We start from the raw sequence: 24,235 nt of genomic DNA, 5'->3' as shown, positions 1-24,235 counted from the left end.
AGTTATTTAGGGAGAGATCAAGACTTAAGTGATTTTTTTAAATTTAATTTTGGTATTTTACTGGTAGAAGTGGTTGAAAATTAAATTGCTGGCAGGTAGCTCAGGGGTACCTTTAAAAGTTATCGTTGGTAAAGCTTAAGTTCCATGTTCTGAAGGCAGATATATAAAACTACTGAGAAAGTTTGCAAGTGTTTAATGAAGAAAAGCCATTTAAATATCTCTTATCGATACTCTACTCCAATTTTCCAATATTTTAGAAAGACCACGTTGTAAGAGTTTCACTGTTTGGTTAGCAAAGCATTGGAGGACAACTCAATACACACTTTGAGCCAGTAATATATTACCTACTAAGTTTACACATCAATTAAGTCTATTATCTGTATCTTATCATTTAAATTTATCACACAATTGAGTGACTTTGAAAACATTTTTGTCAAGTTAAAATTATAAGATATATGAAAACTGTTTGGAAAGGTATAAAATAACATAGAAATGTAAACTTTTAACATTTAGGTAAATTATGGAAAATATACCATTCAAGCTGCAATTTTCCCAATTCCCTGACCGGTAATTGAATTGTGAAGTCTCTCTAAATCTTGACTTTGTTCTTAAGGAACCAATATATTTTAAGACTTTTGATTTAGGAAATGTCAATTGAATCCAAGTTTAAAATAATGAAATTACTTGTTTAAAACTATTGGATTACAAGTGACAAAATTGTGTTCCTTAGAAAACAATCTCAGCCACGGTGAGAAAAGCATAAATTTTATGATCTCCAGATATTTTTCATCTCTTATTTGATATGAGCTCATATTTGCATATATGAAAGTATAATAAATGACTTCATATTGTAATCCTCAAACACCTTATCAATCAGATGATATTATTCTATTTCCATCATACAGTAAAAAGACCAAGGGTCAACAAGGGTAAATGGTTTGCTCGCCAAGACTCAAAACTTAGACCGTATTTCCAAGCTCTATGTACCCTCAAGTTCAGGTGAAAATATTCTTAGAAATACTTAACAGAGCATAGGGTGGTTTTCAGTGTGCAGTGCCTTGCCCAGTAACATCACCATCACCTGGGAGTTTGATAGAAATGCACATTCTCTGGCCCCTCCCAAGATCTTCGAGGGTGGGGCCCAGCAAACAGTGTTCTAACAAGCCTTCCAGTGAATTCTGATGAACCCTAAAGTTTGAGAACCACTGGAATAGAGATTTTTTGGCCGATTTTATTTTCTCATTAATTAAAACGTCACTGTGTCGTTAGCTTTGAGAAGAGCCTTATCAATTTATACAGAAAGGGCCAACATTTATTGAATGCTCACCAGGCAGCAGGTATTGTTCTATGTACTTTCGCTCATTAGATCATCACAGTAAGCCCTGGGGGTGGGTATTATTACTGATCACTGAGACGTGGAGTGATTGAATGAATTCCCTGAGGCCATGAGGCTACTGGCAGGGAAGAGGTAGTCAGATCCAAGAACCCATGCACTTAATCATACTGTAAAAGGCATACAACCTGAGAATTTGTACATCTATTCCTCAAGAGAATGCTGCAAGCAGCAGTGGAAAGTACATCAAGCTTTGGAGTCAGACATACCTGGCGTTGAATCCCAGCTAGTCATCTAATGAAAAGAGACTTCAATGGTGGAGATGAGAGAACCGGGCAAATTGTTTCTGAAATCCAAGTATAAATTTGTGACCTGATAAGTAGAAATATTTCTTTAAAATGTCTTTTTAAAATGCTTTCCTAAAATAGTCTCCTGCCTCTGGCTTACATAGACCATGAAATACTGGCTGGGGGTTGGGGAGAGTGGCTGCAAAATTATTGCGTTATAAACATTCATGAGTAAGGTAGCAAAATATAAGAAATCTAGTGGGAATTTCTCCATACTATTTCCCACTAGCAACGATATATTTTTATTTCACTGTTGCCAGCTGTTTCCATTTTGTAATCCCCATGTTCTGAAAAGAACTATTGAACCTAGATGAGCAAAAGTGCTATAGTTCACAAAAAGCATTTAATTTATATCAAAATATGACCACACAGAAGGGAGAAGATCTTTAATAGCCTTCTACTGTTATCCTTATTTCCATTTTGTCTAATTGAATTGTCACTGCAGTGATCCTTTTAAAACATAAATAACATCACATTGTTTCCCCCACTTAAACCCTTCAACAAGTTTCTCACCACATTTAAAATAAAGCCTGCAAGCCCTTCCTGAGGTGGCCTTAGGTTGTCTCCCAATCTCTTGCTCTCACTTACTCCTCTTCAGTCACAATCATCCTTTGCTGCTCCTTTAACAAGTCAAGCAAGCTCCGGCCTCAGGGCCCTTGCACGTGCTCTTCCCTCTTCCTCAGTAACTCTCCAGATGTTCACATGTTTTGCTCCATGATGCCATTCTGGTCTCCATTCAAATATCACCTCCTAAGAGAGATCTTCTCTGACCACCTTTAAAATAAAATTCTCACCCCTTGTTACCATCTATCCCAAATCCATGTTTTGTTTTCTATTCATCGTACCTATCACTTGTCTCGAGTTATATACTCATTTGTTATCCGCACAAGCCAAGGTTGTGTCTGATGCTCTGTGGTTTTGCTGACACCTAGAACAGTGCCTGACACTGCTCAGCCAGTTATTATTAATTACTGTTAACTGTCTTTAACATTTTTCTTCATTTGTTTCAATGTGCAGTATGCTGCAGAATAATCACCTAAGACAGGTACCCACAGAAGCTCTACAGAATTTGCGAAGCCTGCAGTCACTGTAAGTATAGTTGCAATTCCAACATGTTCTCAGGATCAATTTGGGAAGGAGCATTGAAATGTCCAAATGACCATTTTCATAAATTCCTTGGCTGGGGACCATACCTAAATAAGTTGCCAGTGAGAGTTTCCATTAGAACAACAATTCTTTGCATCCTCATTAAACAGTATGTGTGAGAGGGACCAGTGTTGGGGTTTGAGGTTTCAGGGCAGAGACTTAATCAGAAGACACGCAATGAAAAGCCTCTTGTATATGTTGGTATCACAGGACAAAACATCCAGTATCTTGTCTTACACCCCTCTGTACAATATTTTAGTTCCTGAATTCAAATCAGGAATAATACTTTCTCCTTCTATCTAGAAAAAAAATGAGAGTCAAAATCTAGACCTCTTGGCATCTTCGGTTTATTCTACGTTTAGATCATCTGAGCTGCCCTGCAATGCAATTTTGCTGAGTCAAATAGAGGCTTACTTTTTTAAGTTCTGTATGTATGCCACGGGTGGTCAGTTCAGGAAGCTAAGATCTAATAGTACATCTTAAAGTCAGACTGGGCAGGCCTGCAAACCAGGAGCGTCCTCACCGCCACACACAGACTTACAAACATATTCACAAACAGTCCCACAGATACACACACACCCCTCAGATTCACACACCACACACAGGCACACAAACACACACAGCAGTGCTGTTGGTATTCCTTACTCTGAATCCACAACTTTTCTATCAGGACTTTCCACCCTCCTTTGATTTAAAACCTTTGAATAAATAAAAATTAGTTATTCGTCACACAAAGAACTCTCTTACCAGCTAGATGTTTTGGAGCTTGGGTTGTAAGCAATTGTTCACAGTGACTATTTGGCAAGACGGTGCCGTGAGTACTTGATCAGTAAATCTTCATCTCATCAGCATATATAAGTGTTTACAATATATTTCATGATTCCCCATATACACATGTGTGATATATGCTTTCATCTTACTTACACTGGAGGTCCTCATCTGTCAAACAAAATACTGGTTTCTGGCCTAGAATGATGAGGGAGATAAATGCATAAAAAAAGGCAAATAAATATTGCAGACTCAAGTTGAACGTCACTGTAAAGATCCCATCGGCTAATAATTACCCATAGTTTGCCTAATGCCTTTTACGGAGGTGACACAAGAGAAGGAGGGACGTGAGATCTGGAGATGATACTTTCTTCCTTTGATCTTTTTTTTTTTTTTTTAATGAAAGCAAATCTGTGCTTGAGCCCATTTTAAGCTTTTTATTCCAGTCAAACAAAGTGACTTCTTAGGTTTTCACCAGCCTAGAGATAAACAAGCCCACAAGAGCCCCTTTGTGGGAGGGATGGGGCTGCTGCCTCCTCGGGAGCTCTGTAATGACAGCACAGTATCACTCCCCCTTTGTTGCACAAGCCTTTTCCTGAAGGAAAGAAGCAGCCGGAGCAGCAGAACACTCTGGAGTTGGGTTGTCTGTGTCGGGGCACGGGGTCTAGCAGCTGAATTAAAAAGCCAGATAATAACAGTGGTCAATAGGAACTTTAAACAGCTGTGGGGCAGGCGGAAGATGGAAGGATAAGCGTTTGTAACCCAAAGCCACTCTCAGCTGAAAGAAGATCACAAACAGAACACACGCAGAAGTGAACCCTTTGAGAAAGCGAAAACCATGAATCTTTTGTTCACTCGAACTGGGTGGTGCCTCCCTGATCAAGGTGTTCAGATTTAGTTTCTTACCGTCTAGATATTTACTGTTCACCAGGTGTCTCTTGCATTTGGTGTCTGGTTCACAAAAACAATGACGTTTGAAACCTTATAAGGATGTGTTCCCTGTGAAAAAGCCAAGGGTTAACTTTCCAGTCGGACGCTTATCGCATCCAAACTGAGGCATCGAGATAGATCTTCGGCCCCCAGTGCCCCCTGCGTTGTATCGGCTGGTTGTGTAATGTTTGTCCAGGGTCCCTTTGCCCAGAGCACGCCAGACCACGTGAAGTGTTGAATGTTGGCCGTGTGCTGCTATGACACTTTGTCTCACTTACATTTTTGTGCTGCTTTGATACAATCATTAAGATTTTACAAAAAAACATACACTTAACTACCATTCACACAGACTCCGTATGGTACCACCCACCGGAGCCCCCAACCCGCTTTGGAGGTTTGGCCTACTGTGAGCCCTTTTAAAGTTTTTCTGTTGTCCCAGATTCAAGATGTTTAATAGTATTTCTTCTGCTTCCTTCAAGCAGTTCCAAAAATAAAAACAGTTTTGGGTCAAAGGGTCATTACAAACATGCATTCCTTATCAATCGTCCATTCATTTTCCATGCGTACTTCAGCCTCCGTGCTACTTTCATAACCGTGCAAGTAACAAAGTGGGTGGTACCTGTCTCATCTGTGACACCTGGGAGGCTTCTGTTCAGCATCCTATCCAGCTCTTCTTGGACTACAGTCAATACTTTGACCTCCACTTAGCCCTTTTTCTAATGGTTCCTCTTTTCTCTCTCTTGAATTCACTCTATTTTTCTCCACTTTATTATTTTCCCTGTATTATACGTTCACGCTCTAAGGAGCACTCTGCATTCCCCAGGGGCTGGGAGCGCATCACCTCTATGCATGTCTGGCTTTGCAGCTTCTAAAGGGGGGCTTCTCAATTCCGGCTGCAAAGAAGAATCATCTGGAGAGTCCAGAAGCCTAGGCTGCACCCCAGACCAATTAAAACCAGAACCTCTGAGTAGGAGACCCAAACATCAGTGCTTTCTAACCAGTTTAATGATAGAGTTAAGTGCTTCTTAAATGAAGATTGGGAAGATGAGTGTCCTGAGATGATTTGCAAATATCCTCCTGAACTCTTTTCAAACTTGAAATAATAACAAAGTCCATATTTTACGTTCCAGTATGAGCTAATATGAAATAAAAGTCAGGGGCTCTTTATTCAAAAAGTTGCCTTGTCTGTGCTTAATTGAAATAGCTCACATGTGCCTATTAGTTCTACTGACAATCTGGGGCAGATAAAGTTAGGAGGCCACATGCTGGATTATCCTGCTATTCGAATGCGCCTGTGGGCCAGCAACATCAGCACCTCCCAAGACAGGCCGACCCTGGGCCTCACCTCTGTCAAACTTAATCATAAGCTTCATTTTAACAAAATTCTCAGGGGATTTACATGCACGGTGCACTTGAGAATTACAACTTTTAGTGTCTATGACGTGAACAAAGTAGTCTACAAACCAAAAGTGGTTGAGAACTACTGAAATAGATCATGGATATACTTTGCCCCACCCATACAGACTTGGCTTCATTGAATAAAACTTTAAGAAACTTGATATGTATTGAAATTGGTAACCTTGTTGTGAGGAAGAAACAAATTGTACTTATGTTTCAAGGGATGTAATTTTCATTGACTCCATGTAAACAAGTATTTTGCTTTGTTCACAGTGAAAATACATAGGTACATTTGTGTTCTTTGAACTCTCTCCTGATGCTTACAAATTGCTCAGCTAAAAATAAGAGGGCAAGTCCATATGCCAGAGCCCAGTAGCCCAGAGCCTGCCCCTGTACAATATGTACCTTAGGTTTCTGACATGGCAATGACGGCCCAGACACCAGTTGGCCTTTTTGTAATGTAATCAAATATAACTTAATTTCCTGTCTCTTTTTTGGAAAGGAATAGGAAATGTAATCAGAATTCACAGTGAATTGGATTTCACCAAGAAACTTTTGGCATTATAGTCTTTTGAGGACTAGGATCAGATTACAGTGATTTGATGGAAACTCAAAACTTAACCCTCCCATAACCTCACGCCTTTATATTAATAGGTGTATTTTTCGATCTTTGAAGAAATATCGTGGCTTCACTTGTTGATAGTCATTAATGATATTCAAGCATCTCACTGTCATTAGTGGAAACTCAAGATGATCAAAGAGAATGACACCTTCATGTTTGTCCAATTAACCAGGATATTATTTAATACATGTTGATTTTCATTCCAAGTCTGCATTAGCGAAACTAATTGTGGAAAATGCACAATCACAAAAATAACGAGTTGGTAAATAGAAAATGAAAGGAGAATTAGACATGTCTTTAGCACTGGCTCAATTCACCCACCAGTTGGTTAATAATCATCTTTAGAGTACAAGATGTTATTTTAAAAGCCAAGAGGAATATATAACTCCTGCCTGGAACAAGATCTGCCTAAGCATCTTACTGTGACATCAGCTTAGGGGCTACAGACACACCCCTCCCTGGACCCTGTGAAATGTCCATAACTTCACCTCAACTCTTCATAGTAGGGTTTTACTACTAATAATCCAAAGAGAGAGTAAGCCAGAGGAGGAGGTGAGGAGGAAAAGGCAGGGCTTACGGTACTGAGCAGAAAGTAAGGCAAGCCTAGAATCAGCAGCAGTTCTCCCCTATTCATATCCAGGAGCCTACTGGGTTTCAGACCCAGGATAAAGAATGGGAAGGAGGTAACAGAAGACAAGGAGGTGTAAGCAGACAAAAAGAAAGCAAAGGGAGGTAACCAAAAGGATAAGATTAAAAGATCAAAAGGGTTGAAAAAACAAACAAAGCAAAGGGTTTAGTATTAGTGACATTATTCCTTCCACTAAAATAGTGTCCAGAAAGAGAACTTTTAAGCTTACATAATAAAAGTACAACGTGTCTTGGTTTATTTTGTTTTTCACAAAACTGCCAACAGATTAGGTACGTCTTGGGGCGGGGGAGCACTGAGACGGTCTAGAGGCCAAGGCTGTTGTCTGTTGCACTCTTCAGAGTTCATTTCACACCCCCCCAGTGAATTGTTCTGAGGGGGAGGAGTTTTGCCTTGTCCGCCTCCCCCCATGTAAACATTAGGAGAAAATTATTTTCAAAGGCAAAGCCCTTTTTCCACAAGAAGAAAGAGCTCAAATTGGAGCACAGTCCTCAGAATCAGGTGAAAAAAAAAAAGTGAGTACTTTAAACAAGACCCCTGGCATGAAATATTCTTGCATCAGGTTATATACCCGTGCTGTGATAAATCACAGACATGACAGTCATATCAGATAGATAACTAAAAGAGAACATGGATGTTATGGAATGAGAAGTAAAATGAACTTTTTTTAGTCTTGTGGCGTGAAATAAAGGTTAACTTTGCAAAGTAGGTTGAACTCGGGAGAAGCTGAAAGGATGACAGGTATGGGAAGGCACATTGTGAATGGGGCAAAGTGTTTCCCCCTCTTCAGGATAGATGGGGTCTTGATGAGTTGTGAAAAGGCACATGAAGAAGCAATTGATGCATATATATAGCTAATTCATTTTGCTGTACAGGAGAAACTAATACAACATTGTAAAGCAACTATACTCCAATAAAAATTAATTTGAAAAAAAAGAGGCAGTCACTTATAGGAATATGACAAGGACAAAAGCAGAAACGCTCATGGTTATAAAAGCAGCAGCGGTCGATATTTACTAAAACTCATCTGCATCATCTCACCCTCGAAGCAACCTCGTGAGGTGGGAGCTGAGATTATCCCTTGCTTAGCGATGAGGAAGGAGAGGCTCAGAGAGGTTAATTGACCCTCTCAAGGTCATTTGGCTTGAGGTAGAGTCAGGCTAGAGGTGAGTCTGGGGAAAGAGCTCTGGTCTTCCTGGCTCCAAAATCTGCCCATTCTATCACTACACCATCTTGCCTCCCTGAGAGAATCCACTGTAGAGAATGGGCACAGCAGAACGTGCTAATGTGAGGGAAAGGAGCCGGACGGAAACACCTGTTACCTCCAGGCATGTGATTATGGAGGTTTAGAAGAAGGAGGAAGAGTAGTAATGCTGCAGGACAGGAATCAAGACATTGAAGAAGGGAAGAGAACAATATGCACCTGTGGGCCAGTAAGGTTTTTTTGGTGTTTCCCTCTGCATTTGGTTGTCTCTTCCCTCATTACCTGGGGGGGTGGAACTTGTCTCCACTTTCCTGATGAGGAAACTGTAGGTGAGAAATGAGTCTGTTGTCCCTTTCACAAAGGTAAGAGTTGATTAGACAAAGACAAGAGGGAAGAACTTTCCAGACAAAGGGAACTGCAAGTGCGAAACCTTGTAGTGGGGGGGGGGGGGGTAGATCAAGGATCAGAAACAAGATCCGTGTAGCTGAAGCAGGAAGAGTGAGGTGGAGAGAAGTGCAAGAAGAGCCTGCTGAGGCGGGTGGGGTCCAGACCCCTTGAAAGCAATTTGGGACATGTCGTGGATTTTAGTCTTTATTGTAAAAGCAATGAGAATCCACTGGAGGATTTTGAGCAGGAAAGGGCATGATCAGATCTGTGTTACTGAAATAGTCTAGGAGAGGGCTTCCCTGGTGGTGCAGTGGTTAAGAATCTGCCTGCTAATGCAGGGGACATGGGTTCAAGCCATGGTCCGGCCCGTGCACTGCAACAAAGAGTAGCCCCCACGCTCCACAACTACAGAAAGCCTGCGCATAGCAGTGAAGACTCAATGCAGTAAATAAATACATTAATTATTTTTTTAAAAAAAGAAAGAAATAGTCTAGGAGAGAAAGGAGAACTCTATCAGGATCGGGGCAGTGGAGATGGAGATAGGGAAATGGATTTGAGAAATATTTAGATGAAATTACTAGTGTTTGGCAATGAATTGGCTACAAAGAATGAAGGAGAAAGAGGTGTGGAGGATGACCCCTAAGTTCCTGGTTTATATAATCACATACATACTGAAGCCCATCACTGAGATAAGAAGTGCTGGTAGAGGATGCCATTGGGGGAAATGATGAGTTTGGCCCTGAACATTTTCAAAGCCGAATGTCTTGTCTGAGGAGGAACATCTCAGTAGAGATGTCACATCGGCCGCTTGAAATCCAGATCTGGATCTCAAAGAAATGTGACACTTAGGTCAGGGCCTTCTGCCATACATTTCCCGTTACCTAACACTTCATTGTAATGATTTGATTGACTGCCCTTTAGAAAACACGCTCTGTAATGGTTGGCACCCATGTCTGCCTGGTTTACTGCTGGATCTTCAGCACCAGGTACTGTACCTGCAAAGAAAGCACCCAAGAAATACTTGTTGAACTGAACCAAAGCATCAAACTCTAAATGATGTTCTAAACAGCTGCTCAGGCTCAGCTAATCTCCCTCACTTTGACTGTCGCCTGCATTCACTGATCTCCCTGGCTCCCAGCTCTTATCTCTGTACCCTGGTTTTTCCTACCTGCTCTTCCTGAGCTGAGTTGGATCCCAGTGTTCCCTTGAGGGATTTTGAAGTTGATCTATCTACAAGATTTAGCTTTCCCATTGGCTTAGCTGAGGACTCCCCACTTCAAGAATAGGGTTTAGAGAAGAACCATGTTAATCTCAAATTGATGAGATTTGGGTAGGCAGGAGTGAAAGGATGTTCCCAACACAAGGCTCAAAAGTACTTTGGGAGGAGCTACAAAACGGGCTTGACGGGGACACAGAAATAAGGGAAGAGTTTGGCTAGATAAGGCGGATAGGCTTTGAATATCAGAATGGAAAATTTGGGTCTGAAAGGAATGGTAACGTGGAAGAACTGTGGATTCCTAACGGGCATGACATAGAGCCCAGTTGTAGGGAGACTCGTCTGGCAGCAGCCTGCAGGATTAATTGAAGAGATAAGAGATGAAAGGCAAAAGGATCAGCTAGAGGCTGTTGCAGTAATGCAGGTGTGAAGAGATAAAAGACTGAACTAGGCAGTGGAAGTGGACAATCTTGGAGATGAAGATAGATGGAGAGACCTTGGTAAATGATAGTCTGGAAAGCAACGGAAGCTGCAAAAATGACCCCCGGATTTCAAACCCTGGTGGTAGCTGAGAGACTAACAGTGCCCCTGACAAAAAGTAGGTCTTTGTTTTCTGTGGAGAAAAATGAAACTAAAGAAGTTAATGCTCATGTTTTACTTTGGCTCTAGATCGTCTCCCTGTTAAAAAAGTCACAGCAGTGGTGGCCTCTGAGAAACGGAGCAACTTCATGTAAATTGACTTTAAAATGTATTTCTCATTGGAGTCTTGTACTTCCCAACAATGCCAAAAAGGCAGAGGTTTGGTTCTGTTAGGCACTTTATCTGGCTACTAGTCAAGCCAGCTGACGAGTCTCTAAATTATTTTTTTGTAACTAAATATATTTTTTAACCCTAAAAAAACTCCTGGTAATCATCTCAGAGAAAGAATAAATGATATAACTATTAGTTCCAACAGGGAAATATCTGACCCTTCCCAAGAAAAGTTATAATTAGAACTCCAGGGTTTGTTTTTTGGTGAAAGATGTTGACCTCAATCACCATTAGTGGATTTATCCATCTGTAGGTAATTACAGAAACTAGAGTTGGGACTAGACTCTAAATTATTACACTTCAATAAACCTGTAGACTTTCTCTCTCCCCAAGCTGCAAAGATGGAAAAAAATTTTTTACCTTTTCACAGATAAGTCTAAAGCAATAATTTTTCTTCCTGGTTTACAGTAAATTTAGCAGTAAATAAGATGGAGAATAGAAAGGTGGAAGCAGGAATTCCCGTATAAGCAATCATGGTGTTTATATGAAATCATATGCTTAGTATCTTCCTAGGTTGTAGATGGGAAATTTCATTAGAAGGTGGAATCCCACATTGTCGTGATTTCATAAATATTAAAAAACAATAGTAACAATAAAAATGACTCATGTTATTAGGAAGAATTCATATAAATCAACGTGAATTCAATCTGGAAGAGTTTATATTGATAAAATTCTATCCCGATAGTATTATTATAATAATCTGACAAATTCAATTCCAGCGATCCACGGGTTCCAGTGCAATAAAATTTCCAAGCAGTAAAACTTCACCATAACAAAGACTCAGGGACTTGGTCAAATTGTATTACATACAGGCTTGGAACTACATGCTTTTCATTTCATAGCAAAAGTAAGATAATAATTGAAACTGCTTTCATTTCTTAAAAATTTTATAAATGAACTAAATCACTGTGCTCGTCTGACTCTTCAGGAATTGTTCAAAACGGTCTCACAAAATGTACAAATGTATGTACAAGAAAGTGGGTCATTTCTTTAGAACTTATCGAGAAAAATGCTCATCTAAATATAAAATAGCTGTGTCGATGCTGTACTTCCTAGTTCTGTTTATTGTAGGCCTCTCCATAAGCTGTATTATACCTGCAGCTGCAACATTCTTCACACCTTTGCCTTTTTTCTCTGGAGTCATCCATGTTAATAATTGACAATATTACAGTCATCTCAGATGGGAATTAGCCAAGATCGATGCCTTATCTGTGCACCGATGCTTTCTTCCTTGTAGTTAAGGGCTCATCAAAGACATTCTCAAACAAAGATGTAAGTTTGTGTGATACATTGGCAAGGTACCATGTACAGGATGTATGTAAAGGGCTATTTTCTGGAGAAACAATAGCAAGAATGACCTCATAGATTCTCTAATTCCTACCATAATGCCATCCATAAAGCAAAAATCCCTTTCAGGAGTGTGGAGCAGCCTGGCAAAATGTTTCTTTTAAAAAAGGAAATGTGTAAAATTAAGTTTTTTTTTTTTTTTTTTTTTCCAGAAGGAAAAAATACGCTTTTATTCGATATTCCATTGCCTATTATCTGAGTATAATTGGGAGGTAAGCCAGTAGAATTCTATAATTCTTTGAGTTCTGTCTAGTCCTCCTGGAACTTCAGTCTATAAACAAAGGAGCTGATAGAAGAGAGAAGAAATGCATGTCTTGTTGACACAGGTAATGACCTCCAGCAAGAGAGCATGAACACGGCGAATGCCCAGGGTAAACCCAGTTCAGTTTGGAGCACCGGAAACCCATGCTCAGTGCACGTGTTTCAACTAAATGAACGTGAAATCCCACAGTCACGAGAGATTCACACCATTCTGCCCCAATATTCTTCCTTTGTAGCTTGTAAATATTTATATTTTCACATGTAAAATATTATTTAATTTATGAGTTTATGATATCTGATGCTCCTCTCAAGTAAAAAAAAAAAAATCTACCTGCAAGCAGAACATTTTTATCTCTACATTCTCAAGTGCTAGAATACGCTGAACCTATAGTATTGACTTAATAGGTATGTAAAATTAAGCTTTTATGCATGAAAATGAGGCAAAAACCTTCAAAGGAAAGGTAAGAAAATAAGCTTTTTTTTTTGGCCATTGGCTGACATAAAACATTGATCTTTTCTTTTTTTTTTTTTGCTGGTTGCCTTCCAGCTCTTCCTCACATAAGGTACACTGATATTACAGGACTGTGTTCACAGTGAACATGCAGTTCTGTCTTATCTTTATTTTGTATAATACTGGGTACCGTTCATCCCTGCATGGTTCCCTCCACCCAGCTGCCCAGAACACTGAGCCACCATAGCTTCCTGTCTTCCCCTCTGGTCACATCTAGCAAGTCACCATGTTTGGTCAGACCCACTTATTTAGCATCCTTCATACCTCCACATTCCCATACTTCTTTAAAGCACTCATCCTTTCTCATCCAGATGACTGCCGCTGCCTTGGTCACTTCCTGTCCGCCCAGCCCCTCTTGCACACAGCTATCAGAGTGACCTTTCCACAGCACATCCATTATTTGGATGTCCGCTCTGGAGACAGCACGACACCCCCACCCCAGAGAAATACTTTTATGCAGATCTTGAAGATCACTTGGGGGAAGATGAGACATTTCTCATAGGTTAAGTAAGCCAGAAACTTTCTGGGAGTGAAGTTATTCAGACTCCAAACACTTACCTTGGATACTCAAAGTTGTTGAAGCCTGTCAGGGTGAAGTGGGTGGTCCTGACCAGGTGCCCTTGGTGAGGAGAGACAACCCAAAGTCCCTAAGAAACAGTCCCCTTGGCCCAGCAGTTTGTGCAGTAGAATCCCTTTCGACAATTGTGGAGCCCTCCCACCTCCAGGCTTCCCGCCAGAGGAGTTATTTCAGCATATGCCCAAAAGTCATGACAAATCCATTTCTCATCAGTTGTGGTCCTCTAAGTAACAGTGTAGAGGCTCATACTTCATAAAAATTCTCTTCTTGCACCAGATAATATCACATTTTTCCTCAACCACTTTGGCCTTTGGGGCCTTTTTGGACCTTTGCTGGAAAAACACAAAAGATGTGTACCTTTCCTTTTCTCTGTGAAGGAAGCCTTCTTATAACACTAATCAAAACATGTAGTGCTGGACATATGTATTAAGGGTGTACAGTGAGTAGAAAATCAGCCGTCCTGCCAGTACATATGACAAAAAATAAAAATAAAAATGGCAATCTCCTATAGAGAGATTTGAAATTACAAAGAATTAAGATCCTTCAGAAAAAAACAAAGAAACTTCGGGCGTGGGAATGATACCACTTCCTAAATGTGAAGCTTTTTCTCAAATAATAAGCCTATCATTTGTAGAGTGCTTTACCGTTCAGAAAATCCTGCTACATACATTTTTCTCATTTAATTCCCGTAGCAATTTTGTGACCTGTTATGATTCTGCTTTACAGATATGAAAATCTACCCTCAGAGAAATTAATCAGGATGCCCCCTAATCTCAGAATTAATAAGCGACAGTCGACTTAAATTTGTGTCTTAATTCTTCTAATTCAGTGCACTTTCCAGTTTACCACATGTTCATTATGTAGGTGGTTGCATGTGACATAGGAAGTGGGATAAAATTTTATTTTATCTGTCATTTTCTGTAAGTTATAAGTAACATATGGAGCATGAAATGGGTACCATTTCCCATATAGTGATTACTTTTTAGATTGCATTTCAAGATCATAATTAAGAGGTTTGTTTGTCTGAAAGAAGGTCTGAAAGAAGGTGGGGCCACTCCCATTGTTAAAGTGTTTTATTTTGCTACACCTTACTCCACACAGGCTTTATGCTGCCTCTGCCACGTTATTGATGGATATTTAAATGCCAAGATCATTCCTGGGAACTTTCTCTGAGGATGTGCCATCTGTCACATGTCACCACTTCTCCTTTGCTTTCAGAGTGAAGATGTAATGTTCAGTAATGTATCAGGAACAAAACTATTTGCCGCTTGTGATACTGAGATACAGATAGATATAGATAGATAAATGATAGATGATAAATAGATAGATAGATGATAGATAGATAGATAGATAGATAGATAGATAGATAGATAGATAGATGTAGATACACACACACATATACCCACAGATACATGTAATGATAGTACTTAAGGCTGAAAAGTAAGGGCAACTTCTATTAAATCTAAATGCAGATATCTCTTCATTATTTCTATTATGAGGGATGAAAGAAGTAGTCTGCATGTCTCAGAATTGAAATTCACTGACAAGCTGGCACTCATTTTAACCAACTCTTGACTAAGGGAAAATTTTAATTTACTTCTTTTTTTCTGACTGGTTTCTATGGTCAAAAGACAAAAATGCAAACTGTTAATTCACTTCAAGCAACAATAATTTAAAATCATTAAGGTGCTTTATAGCTCACAGAGTCTTGCTGTATTATTTTCTTTAATCATCAAGCAACCTATAAGATAGAGGGGTTACCCCCAATTTACAGATGTGAAAGCTGAGGTCTGTTGACTTGGCCATGATCATACAGCTGCTATCTGACTTGGACCCGAAATTTCTCATCCCAAATCTCTGCACTGATTCACATATTCTGAGCTGACTGCACACACACACACACACACACACACACACACACACACACACACACACACACACACACACACACACACCCTTTTGTGACTTGCAGGAAATAGAAATAATAACAAAGAAACCCTTAAAAAGTGGAGCTGTATAACGTAGTTATTTTTGTTGCTCCTGAAAATATAGACCACATTTCTACGTGTGTTTTCATGTACTGTGTTCTGGTGTTTTACTTACACTCAAGTGCTTAAATACTGCATTTTTCAACCATATGAATAGAAAATGTCCAGCTGCCCCACAAGACCAGGTTGACATAATATGAGCTCTTTGTTTCCTCACTGAATAGGCACAACTCGTGCCCTGCCAGCTGCTTTGTCCACAGCCTTAACCTTGTTCTTTAAGAACCACCTGTATGAGTGGCTGGATAATGAATTCCACACTCCCGTTTGCCTTGGAAGCTTCTGTTAAGATTGAATCAGATGATACCTCTGAGCGTGAACAATATAGCACTCTGAAGTAGGTTTGCACTACTGCAGCCAGGTGGACATGGATTTCAAAACACTGCATTGAGAAGGAATATCATTTATGGGGAGCTTCTTAGAAGAAGAAACTGTTGAGAAAGAGAAACGTTTAATGCTGCACTTGGGATACCTGAGTACCGGGTCTGGATGTATTAGTATTTGGAGTATCAGGACTGTGAAGAATTGCCTTGTCCTACTCATTCCATTTTAGATAGCAGATTGTTCTAAGATTACAGTGTAGAAGCCAGATTACATCCTTTTTACTTGAGGGCAGGGGGTGGGAGGAGATTCATAAAAGACATCTCTCCAGAGAAATGGACTTTTTAACACTGGAAATTGATACCAGGGTCACTTCAAGATCCATCGCAAACTTTGGTAGTAACTTAAATAGCAAAGAAGACAAGCCTGTGACTCACTCAATGCAGAGAGAGCCTTTTCTGTACACGTACCTCGACATCTACACTGAACTTGAAGATCAGTCCTTTTCAGGACTTAGAAACCACTTGTCGTTTCAACACATAAGCAACTGGTAATCATCAGACAGTATGTCAACTAAAACTCAGAAATTCATATTATTTAAATAAAGTCTTCGTGCTTTAATCAGTGCAGTCATTAAGGAGAGTTTACATGTGTGCTTTACTCTTTCTTTTTTAAATAAGTTTATGTATTTATTGGCTGCGTTGGGTCTTGGTTGCTGCGCACAGGCTTTCTCTAGTTGCGGCGAGCAGGGGCTACTCTTTGTTGCAGGGCGCTGGCTTCTCATTGAGGTGGCTTCTCTTGTTGCGGAGCACAGGCTCTAAGCGCATGGGCTTCAGTAGTTGTGGCACGCGGGCTCAACAGTTGTAGCTCACAGGCTCTAGAACACAGGCTCAGAAGTTGTGGCATACGGGCTTAGTTGCTCCCCGGCATGTGGGATCTTCCAGGCCCAGGGATTGAACCCATGTCTTCCGCATTGGCAGGCAGATGCTTAACCCCTGTGCCACCAGGGAAGTCCCTGTGCATCACTCTTAGTCAAACAGAGACAAGCACCTCCTCATGTCCTGATGAAATTATACCTTCTTTGAACATGGGCCGAGCACATTGTTATTGGAACAAGGAGAAGAGACGGTGTCGAGTTTACCTAAACATTTCCAGTTCCACTTGTTGGCAGAACCTTGAGATATTTAGAAGCTGCGTTTCTGCTGCCTGCATTGATAGCTGTTCTACTGGAAATTTAATTGTGAGTGGGCTGTGACACCGGACTTGTTTGTTCCAAGTGACCTTATCTCAGTATCAAAACTTGGCCCAGGGCCTTGAGGGCATCCCTCCTCATCCAGTCAGGGGACGCAGGGGCCAGAGCCTGAGGGGAGTGACATGTGTGACCAAAAGTAAGGAGGTCTGCTTTCCACCGAGATGAGCTGGCTACCACAGAGAACTCTCTGTTTCTAAATTGTTTAAATTTGGTCTGCAGGGGATTATTTTGTGATCCTCGTGTGCTTCCTGCATCTGTTTAGTCGTAAATGCTTCCTAAAATATTTTTCAGAATCCACTTGTGATTTTCTAATCCTTCCTAATACATGCGCTGCTTAAAATGCAGCTCTTCTCTTTTTCAGTCTTAGCTTTGAAAATGCAAACCAATGTGTGAGCCTTGAGAAGAAATTGGAAAAAATGAGTGAGGGCTGTTGGATGCAGAGCTGAACGTCGGTGGTTCTGTCATTCACGTACCTTACAGACAATTTCAGTTTGTGTCTGTCTGGTCACTTCAATATGAAAAGTTAAGGCATTGTCATTACAGCCATTGTTTATGATGGATTAGGGTGAAATAAATGTATTGCACTCCCTCTGCTGGCTCTGAAGCTGCAACAGCTTATTAACTAGACCTCTTTTTAGATGTATTTCCCCATTTTAAAAAAAATGGTGTGTAGAAAAAGCAAGCAAAAACTGAGAAGGCTGTTAATTTTATTACTCATTTAAAATGTCAAGAAAAACTAGCATCTGCTCAATGCCACTGGTTAGGATGAGCAAGAACGCCTGCAGGTTTTAGGCTTTGCAGCAGAAGAGTAAGAAAAAGGCGGGGGGCGGGGAAGGCCTCCCCTCTCCCTGAGGCATATCTCTAACAGCCTTGTACACAGTACTCAGTCCCTTTCAAATACTGAAATAATCTTTTCCCAGAGCTAGTCAATAAGTATGTTTTGTACGTTCAGAGCAGTCCAGGAAAGCAGCAGCATTTGTTTGGCTTGGGGTGGGAAGGAGGAGAGAAGGTGTCTTTCTCCTGGTGTCAGCAAGGAAAGCTAAAAGATCATCACGCTGAAACATTATACCCCAGGGAGGCCACTTCCTTGCTGGAAAGCGTGTTACCCACGAGCCTGGAAGAGAATCACAGCACCGTGGAATTTTACAGCAACGGTTCTACTCCTGAGTGAGGAGAGGCTACCAGGAGAGCGGGAAGCTCCAGATGTCAGGGGGTCCTGTTTCAGGACCTTAGTCATCAGCATACTGAGGTCTTCCTGCAAGGCCCATCTGCTGCCTGGGCTTTGCTCTCTTTTCCCACTCTTCCTCACTTTCTTCCCCAGGCGTCTGGATGCCAACCACATCAGCTACGTGCCCCCCAGCTGTTTCAGCGGCCTGCATTCCCTGCGGCACCTGTGGCTGGATGACAATGCTCTGACAGAAATCCCTGTGCAGGCTTTCAGAAGTTTATCAGCACTGCAGGCCATGACCTTGGCCCTGAACAAAATACACCACATACCAGACTATGCCTTTGGAAACCTCTCCAACTTGGTGGTTCTGTAAGTTTTATTGATTTTTTTTTTCCTCTCTCTTTTAACAGTTTCTGAATTCACTGTAAGACCTTGTAATTCACTGTAAGACCTTGACCTTAAACTGATAGCCCTTCAGACTTTGAATGGGGACATTTTAAGGGAGGAAACCCCCCCAAAATGACTCATAAATGTTCTAATTGTGTAAAAGAATTAAACAGCATTTATCGAGCACCTGCCAAGTGCCAAGCACGGCTAGGCATTCAAAGATAACAAAATATGACCTCTGTCTTAGCGAAGCCATTGTATATTGTACAGGTAATCACCACACTGTATGGCTAGTCCTGCGACCAAAGTTAATAAAAAATCCCTTATTTCTGATAATAATTTATAATGCAGGTCAAATTGAAATATGCCCTTCTAATTACTCACTAAGTAGTTCTTGAACCCCTTCCAAGAGAACAGAAGCAAGGCATGAACACTTGACAGCGAGCTCTGCATTTGTATGGCTTTTTCCCTTCGAGGTCTAGATTTCATTATTTCAAGTAAATCAAAATGATTCTCAAGTAATAGTTTGAAAAATAATCAGTTCAAGAGTGTAGCAACATAGCCCATGTGTATAATATTAATAGTCAGCCAATGCCGATATAGGACAACGGTAGCTACTTGAAAGGCTATAAGATCAGCTTGCATGGGAACTTCGAGGAAAGCGTCTTCTGCACTATTCCTGCCTTTGCTCCATGCCCGCCCACCAGCCCATCGCTGTCTTCAGTCATTCCACGCTTCTTGATGACACATCAGTCTCTCGCACTGCAGTATATGCTCATTTGAGGGCTGGCCAGCATCTCATCCATCTTTCTAGGCTCCTCTCAACCCCCTTTCCTCACGTGTTGCATATAAAAGATCCTCAGTAAATGTCACAAAGCTCTCACATGAAACGAACATACAGTTATGAGAATGAAAACCTTAGTCTGAAAGGATAGGACAGGTGGGGCGATATTAACAAATTTCTACATTGAATTTCACATACAGAGATGACGCTTCTCTCTCACCAGAAGCTGGGTAGGTGCTTTAATTTTTCCCTCCACTAGAGGGAATGGATTTACAGAGATCCAGCTATTCTTTTCCCTGCTATCCTCCTTAAGCCCATTTTCCAAAAACCCCTCTGGGACTTGGTCCAGTTTTCAGCTATGCACGCAGCTGTTCTCACCAGCCCTGACCTAACTGATTTACCATTGAGCCAAAGATGATAATTAGATGCATTTATACTATGTCAAGATAACTAATCTCCTTGGGCAGCCAAAAAATCTGATCCCCATTCTCTGTGGCTGGAATTGTTGTTTCCTGTTAACCAGTGGCCCCACCCTGGGAATGTAGCCATGATAAGTCATCAGCTTTATTTATTTATTTTTTAATAAATTTATTTATTTATTTATTTTATTGGCTGTGTTGGGTCTTCGTTACTGCACACGGGCTTTCTCTGGTTGCAGCGAGCGGGAGCTGCTCTTCGTTGTGGTGCCCGGGCTCCTCATTGTGGTAGTCTCTCTTGTTGCAGAGCACAGGCGCTAGGCATGTGAGCTTCAGTCGTTGCAGCACACGGGCTCAGTAGTTGTGGCTCACGGGCTCTAGAGCGCAGGCTCAATAGTTGTGGCGCACAGGCTTCGTTGCTCCGTGGCATCTTCCTGGGGCAGGGATTGAACCCGTGTCCCCTGCATTGGCAGGCAGATTCTCAACCACTGCGCCACCTAGGAGGTCCAAGCCATCAGCTTTAATAGAAAATGTGCTTAGAACACCTAGGACCTTCCCTCCATCCTCCATTTGTCAATGTTGGTCGGAATCTCTATTTAACATCCGACATCCCAAACCCATCGTGAACAACCTGAATTTACTTTTATCAGTCTCGTTGCTCACTCCGTGATGATTGTACACTCCATGATGCCTCAAACCCAAAAGGTAAAACTGTGACTGCCTATTAAATTCTGTGGTACGGAATCATCTATGGTAAGAGTGAATGGGGCACATAGCCTTTACAGCAAACAAACAAACAAAAACATTAAACGAAAAGAGTTTCTTAAATATAATCAGTGCATTCTTTAGCATAAGTTTCTTTGGATTTCAGCAATCAAGACGTTGTGCCTAAGTTTCCATGTGCCGTGTTCGTGACTGTTCTCTTGCAGGCATCTCCATAACAATAGAATCCACTCCCTGGGAAAGAAATGCTTTGAAGGGCTCCACAGCCTAGAGACTTTGTGAGTTGACCTTATTTGTTTCCTTTTTTTCAGTGTTTTCATGACTATTCTGAAAGAATCAAAATAGCCTTAAAGTCAAAGTTGCTATTTGGTTTGGTTAATTGCCTGAGCTTTAAACAGATATTTACAGTGGCTTTATCTTACCCCCCCCCCCCGTCCCCGCCCCCCACACACACCCTACAGAACTGAACAATAAAACTGAGATTTTATTTTAATCTAACAAGAGTGATAAGTTAGAATCATTATAAGCTAAATGAGATGTCCTGTACTGAGCAGTGACTGTTTGCTTAGGAACGAGTACCCTCCGTCAAGGGTCAGTTCTGTGTTGTCACTCAGGCTCACTATTCATGAGTCTGGTCCAACCCCCTCCGAACAAGAGGATGCAGAGGAGCAAGTGCCAAACTCTGTCTAGTCCAAGAGGAACAGGCATCTCATTAGCAAAGGGTGAAGGTTCCTGCTGAAACAACTCAAAAGTCTAAAAATAGTAAGAGCTACCATTTATTGAGTGTCTCTCTAACCAGTGTTGTACTGAGCTCTCAGCATACATTGTTTCAGTCACTCCTACAAGCATCCCATGAGAGCAGGTACTAAGATCCCATTTTAGGCTCCGGTAAGGTTAAGTTATTTTATCCACACGACATAGCCGGTCAGCAGCATAACCGGGATTTGCTTCCTTCGCTAGTTTGACTCCAGTGCTTACCACTATATCCTACTTCCAAAGAGTGGGTCAAAACCTCAGTTCGGAGTTGACATCTATAATAAAAATACATAGAGTCCAGCCAGCTGACTGCCCAGAGCCTATCCCAGTTCTTATGGGCCTCCCCAGGGCTGAGCCGTTTCCCAGGGGAGGAGCAGCTCGTCACAGCCCTGTTGAGTGAGGGGTCTAATGAGGGTGCGGTGACAGGCAGTGAGGACACTGTGTGTGCTGGGAGAGGAAGGTGGTTCAGCTGTACCCTCCTCAGCCCCATTAATGACACTCAAGTGTAATAAGCCACACAGGACCCCTGAATCTACAACACTGGCTCTGACCAGAACTGCAGAAGGACATGACCAAAGACCACATCTCCTGTGGCCTTGGAGCCCATTGTTCGTTTGCATACAGAGCTTAGCACTTTGTACCTGGTCAGTTTCGCTTCTAACCAGATCTGGGTCTACCCATTTCCTGAGGGACCTAACAGCTGTCCTTCCAGGGTTACTTAAGTCACTCTGTGTTTCTTCTTAGAAGGGAGGAATTATCCTCATAAGCAGATGCCAAAGGTGAACTTGTCCAGGCAGGACTCTGAAGGCAACGTAATGGCAAAGGCAAGCTGGTCCCATCAGCTGGGTGGAAAAATTAGAACTTCTGCCTTATGTACATAAGGGCTCGGCTGGGGAATTTTAGCAATGGAAAGCACCTTCCAGTCCTTTTCAACACAACAAGAACAAAAAACAAGACAGGCTTTGATAGGTATTTCCATAAATAGCCTTTCTTTTTTTCCCACGTGTGAGGTGAGGACCAGGATTGCAAATTCATGCAATTCATGCATCCAGGGCAAATTCACGTGAGTCTCAGTGTCCCCTCTTCCCTCGCCTTGCCCGGGGCTACAGGGGATCAGTAAAGTGCTTATTCCCGACCTCTTCCTTTCCCTCACTAGAAAGCCCGGTAATTTATAAGGACCCCATCCTCGTTTAATCAAAACAGAGCATCTGGAGAGATTTACAAACAGGAAGAAAATTTATGTCCACAAAAGACATGAGTTTCCTGCCTGCTGTATAGCTTAAGGATGGTTTGTGCCAGACAAGTAGGAATCTTGATTCATGTTTAACTCGGTCAAATTATCTCTCTCTTAAAATTAAATAGCAATTCTTCCCCACAGAGGAAGATCTAACCACATCTGATTGCCTGACCAAAAGGTTTTTCTGCGTCATCTGGGAAATCTGCCATTCCCAGAGACCAGAAGGCAATTACTTTTTCATATGGAGATGTAGATATAAGGTGAAGTAAGTCTATAAAGCGCTTGTGAGTAATGGAATTGAAAAGCCATTTGTGCCATAACAGATAGAGAAATGATTTGAGGTCGTTTGGCCATTCCGTCTCTGTGCATGAAGAATGGTAGAGAGCTTTGCCTCACAGACCAAGGAAAATGTCACCTTTCAGATCTGAATCTTTATTTGTGACTGTGTAGAAATTCTAGACCTGAGGTCCTTCCTGAGAGTACCCCGTATCACACAAGCCTCTCCAGAAGCAGGCTGTCATTCTGGACCTCGGGCTGGGAGGAAGATAGAACTGTACCGGAGTCAGGAACGAAGCCACTCTCCTAGATGTCCTCTCAGGAAAGACTGAAAAGCAGTGGGACAAAGTCAGAGAGTGGAGGAGGGGACAGGAAAGTGGATGTGGCTCAGGAGCCCCAAGGAGGGCACAGACCAGCGGGCAGCTTGGTGATCCGGGTTCAGGTGAAGAGCTGCATCAGCCAGCCGCCCACACCTGGCCAAGCGTCCCTCCCGCTTGGACACTCACACTGCTATATGTCCCCTCGATTTTTTTTAATACCCAGTGCCATTGGCCCTTGACTCTCTGAAATTTCTCATGGTCAGTCTGATGACGATTTTAATGCAGATGCTTGTGGAATGATGGTGGTCAGCAAACCAACGAAATCTCTCTTCATTAAGAAAAGGGATGAGAATTGTTACCAGTGATACTGGTCCACTGGGAGAGCACAGTAACGTTCCTTGTACATGTAGTATATGCGAATTTTTAAGTGAAAAACTGAACATACTATTTACTTATTTTCAGAGATTTAAATTATAATAATCTTGATGAATTCCCCACTGCAATCAGGACACTCTCCAACCTTAAAGAACTGTAAGTAAGACAAATTTAGTGGGAGAACTATTCTTTGTGAATTTATTTTAAAATCTGTTTGATGACTGTACATAATACAACTTACTGGAAAACCTTAACAGGTCATATAAATAATGATTAACTACATCCAAAGTATATTTTAATTTGATTCTATCACCAACAAACAGCGGATAATCTTTTTTAATTTATAATGGATTTCTGTAACATATGTATATTAGAAAAAAAGAGACTTATTTCTCCAAATCATACTCTTTTCCTAAGCCACATTTTCCCGATATCTATATACGTTGTAGGTTTGTAGAGAACTATATCAGAATTCCATTATTTGCTGAGCATTTTGAAAAAGAAACTTTTCTGCGTTGCATGAGTCTAGGACTGGATGAACACAACGTATGTGCCTAGTATAGTGCTAGAGGCCTTCATATACATTATTTCATATTTTTATTGTTTCATAAATCTTATTTAATTTTTAAAGAAACCCACCATTTTATTACAGTAAAGCAAACTTTCAGCTAT

General features: G+C 41.2%; 1 protein-coding gene across 1 annotated transcript in view; it reads left to right on the top strand.

Moving 5' to 3' along the window:
• The window catches only part of LGR5 (leucine rich repeat containing G protein-coupled receptor 5), a 118,884-nt gene that overhangs the window by 74,819 nt on the left and 19,830 nt on the right, over positions 1-24,235 (top strand). Inside the window, exons 4-7 of the mRNA XM_057741853.1 lie at positions 2,698-2,769; positions 18,443-18,658; positions 20,806-20,877; positions 23,651-23,719. Of these exons, the coding sequence (XP_057597836.1) occupies positions 2,698-2,769; positions 18,443-18,658; positions 20,806-20,877; positions 23,651-23,719 (429 nt within the window). The remainder of the gene's footprint in view (positions 1-2,697; positions 2,770-18,442; positions 18,659-20,805; positions 20,878-23,650; positions 23,720-24,235) is intronic.

Source organism: Hippopotamus amphibius, chromosome 7 (assembly GCF_030028045.1).
Source record: "Hippopotamus amphibius kiboko isolate mHipAmp2 chromosome 7, mHipAmp2.hap2, whole genome shotgun sequence".
Taxonomy (NCBI): Eukaryota; Metazoa; Chordata; class Mammalia; order Artiodactyla; family Hippopotamidae; genus Hippopotamus; species Hippopotamus amphibius.
Note: the sequence above shows the minus strand (reverse complement) of the source record. Positions and strands in the feature narration are given on the sequence as shown.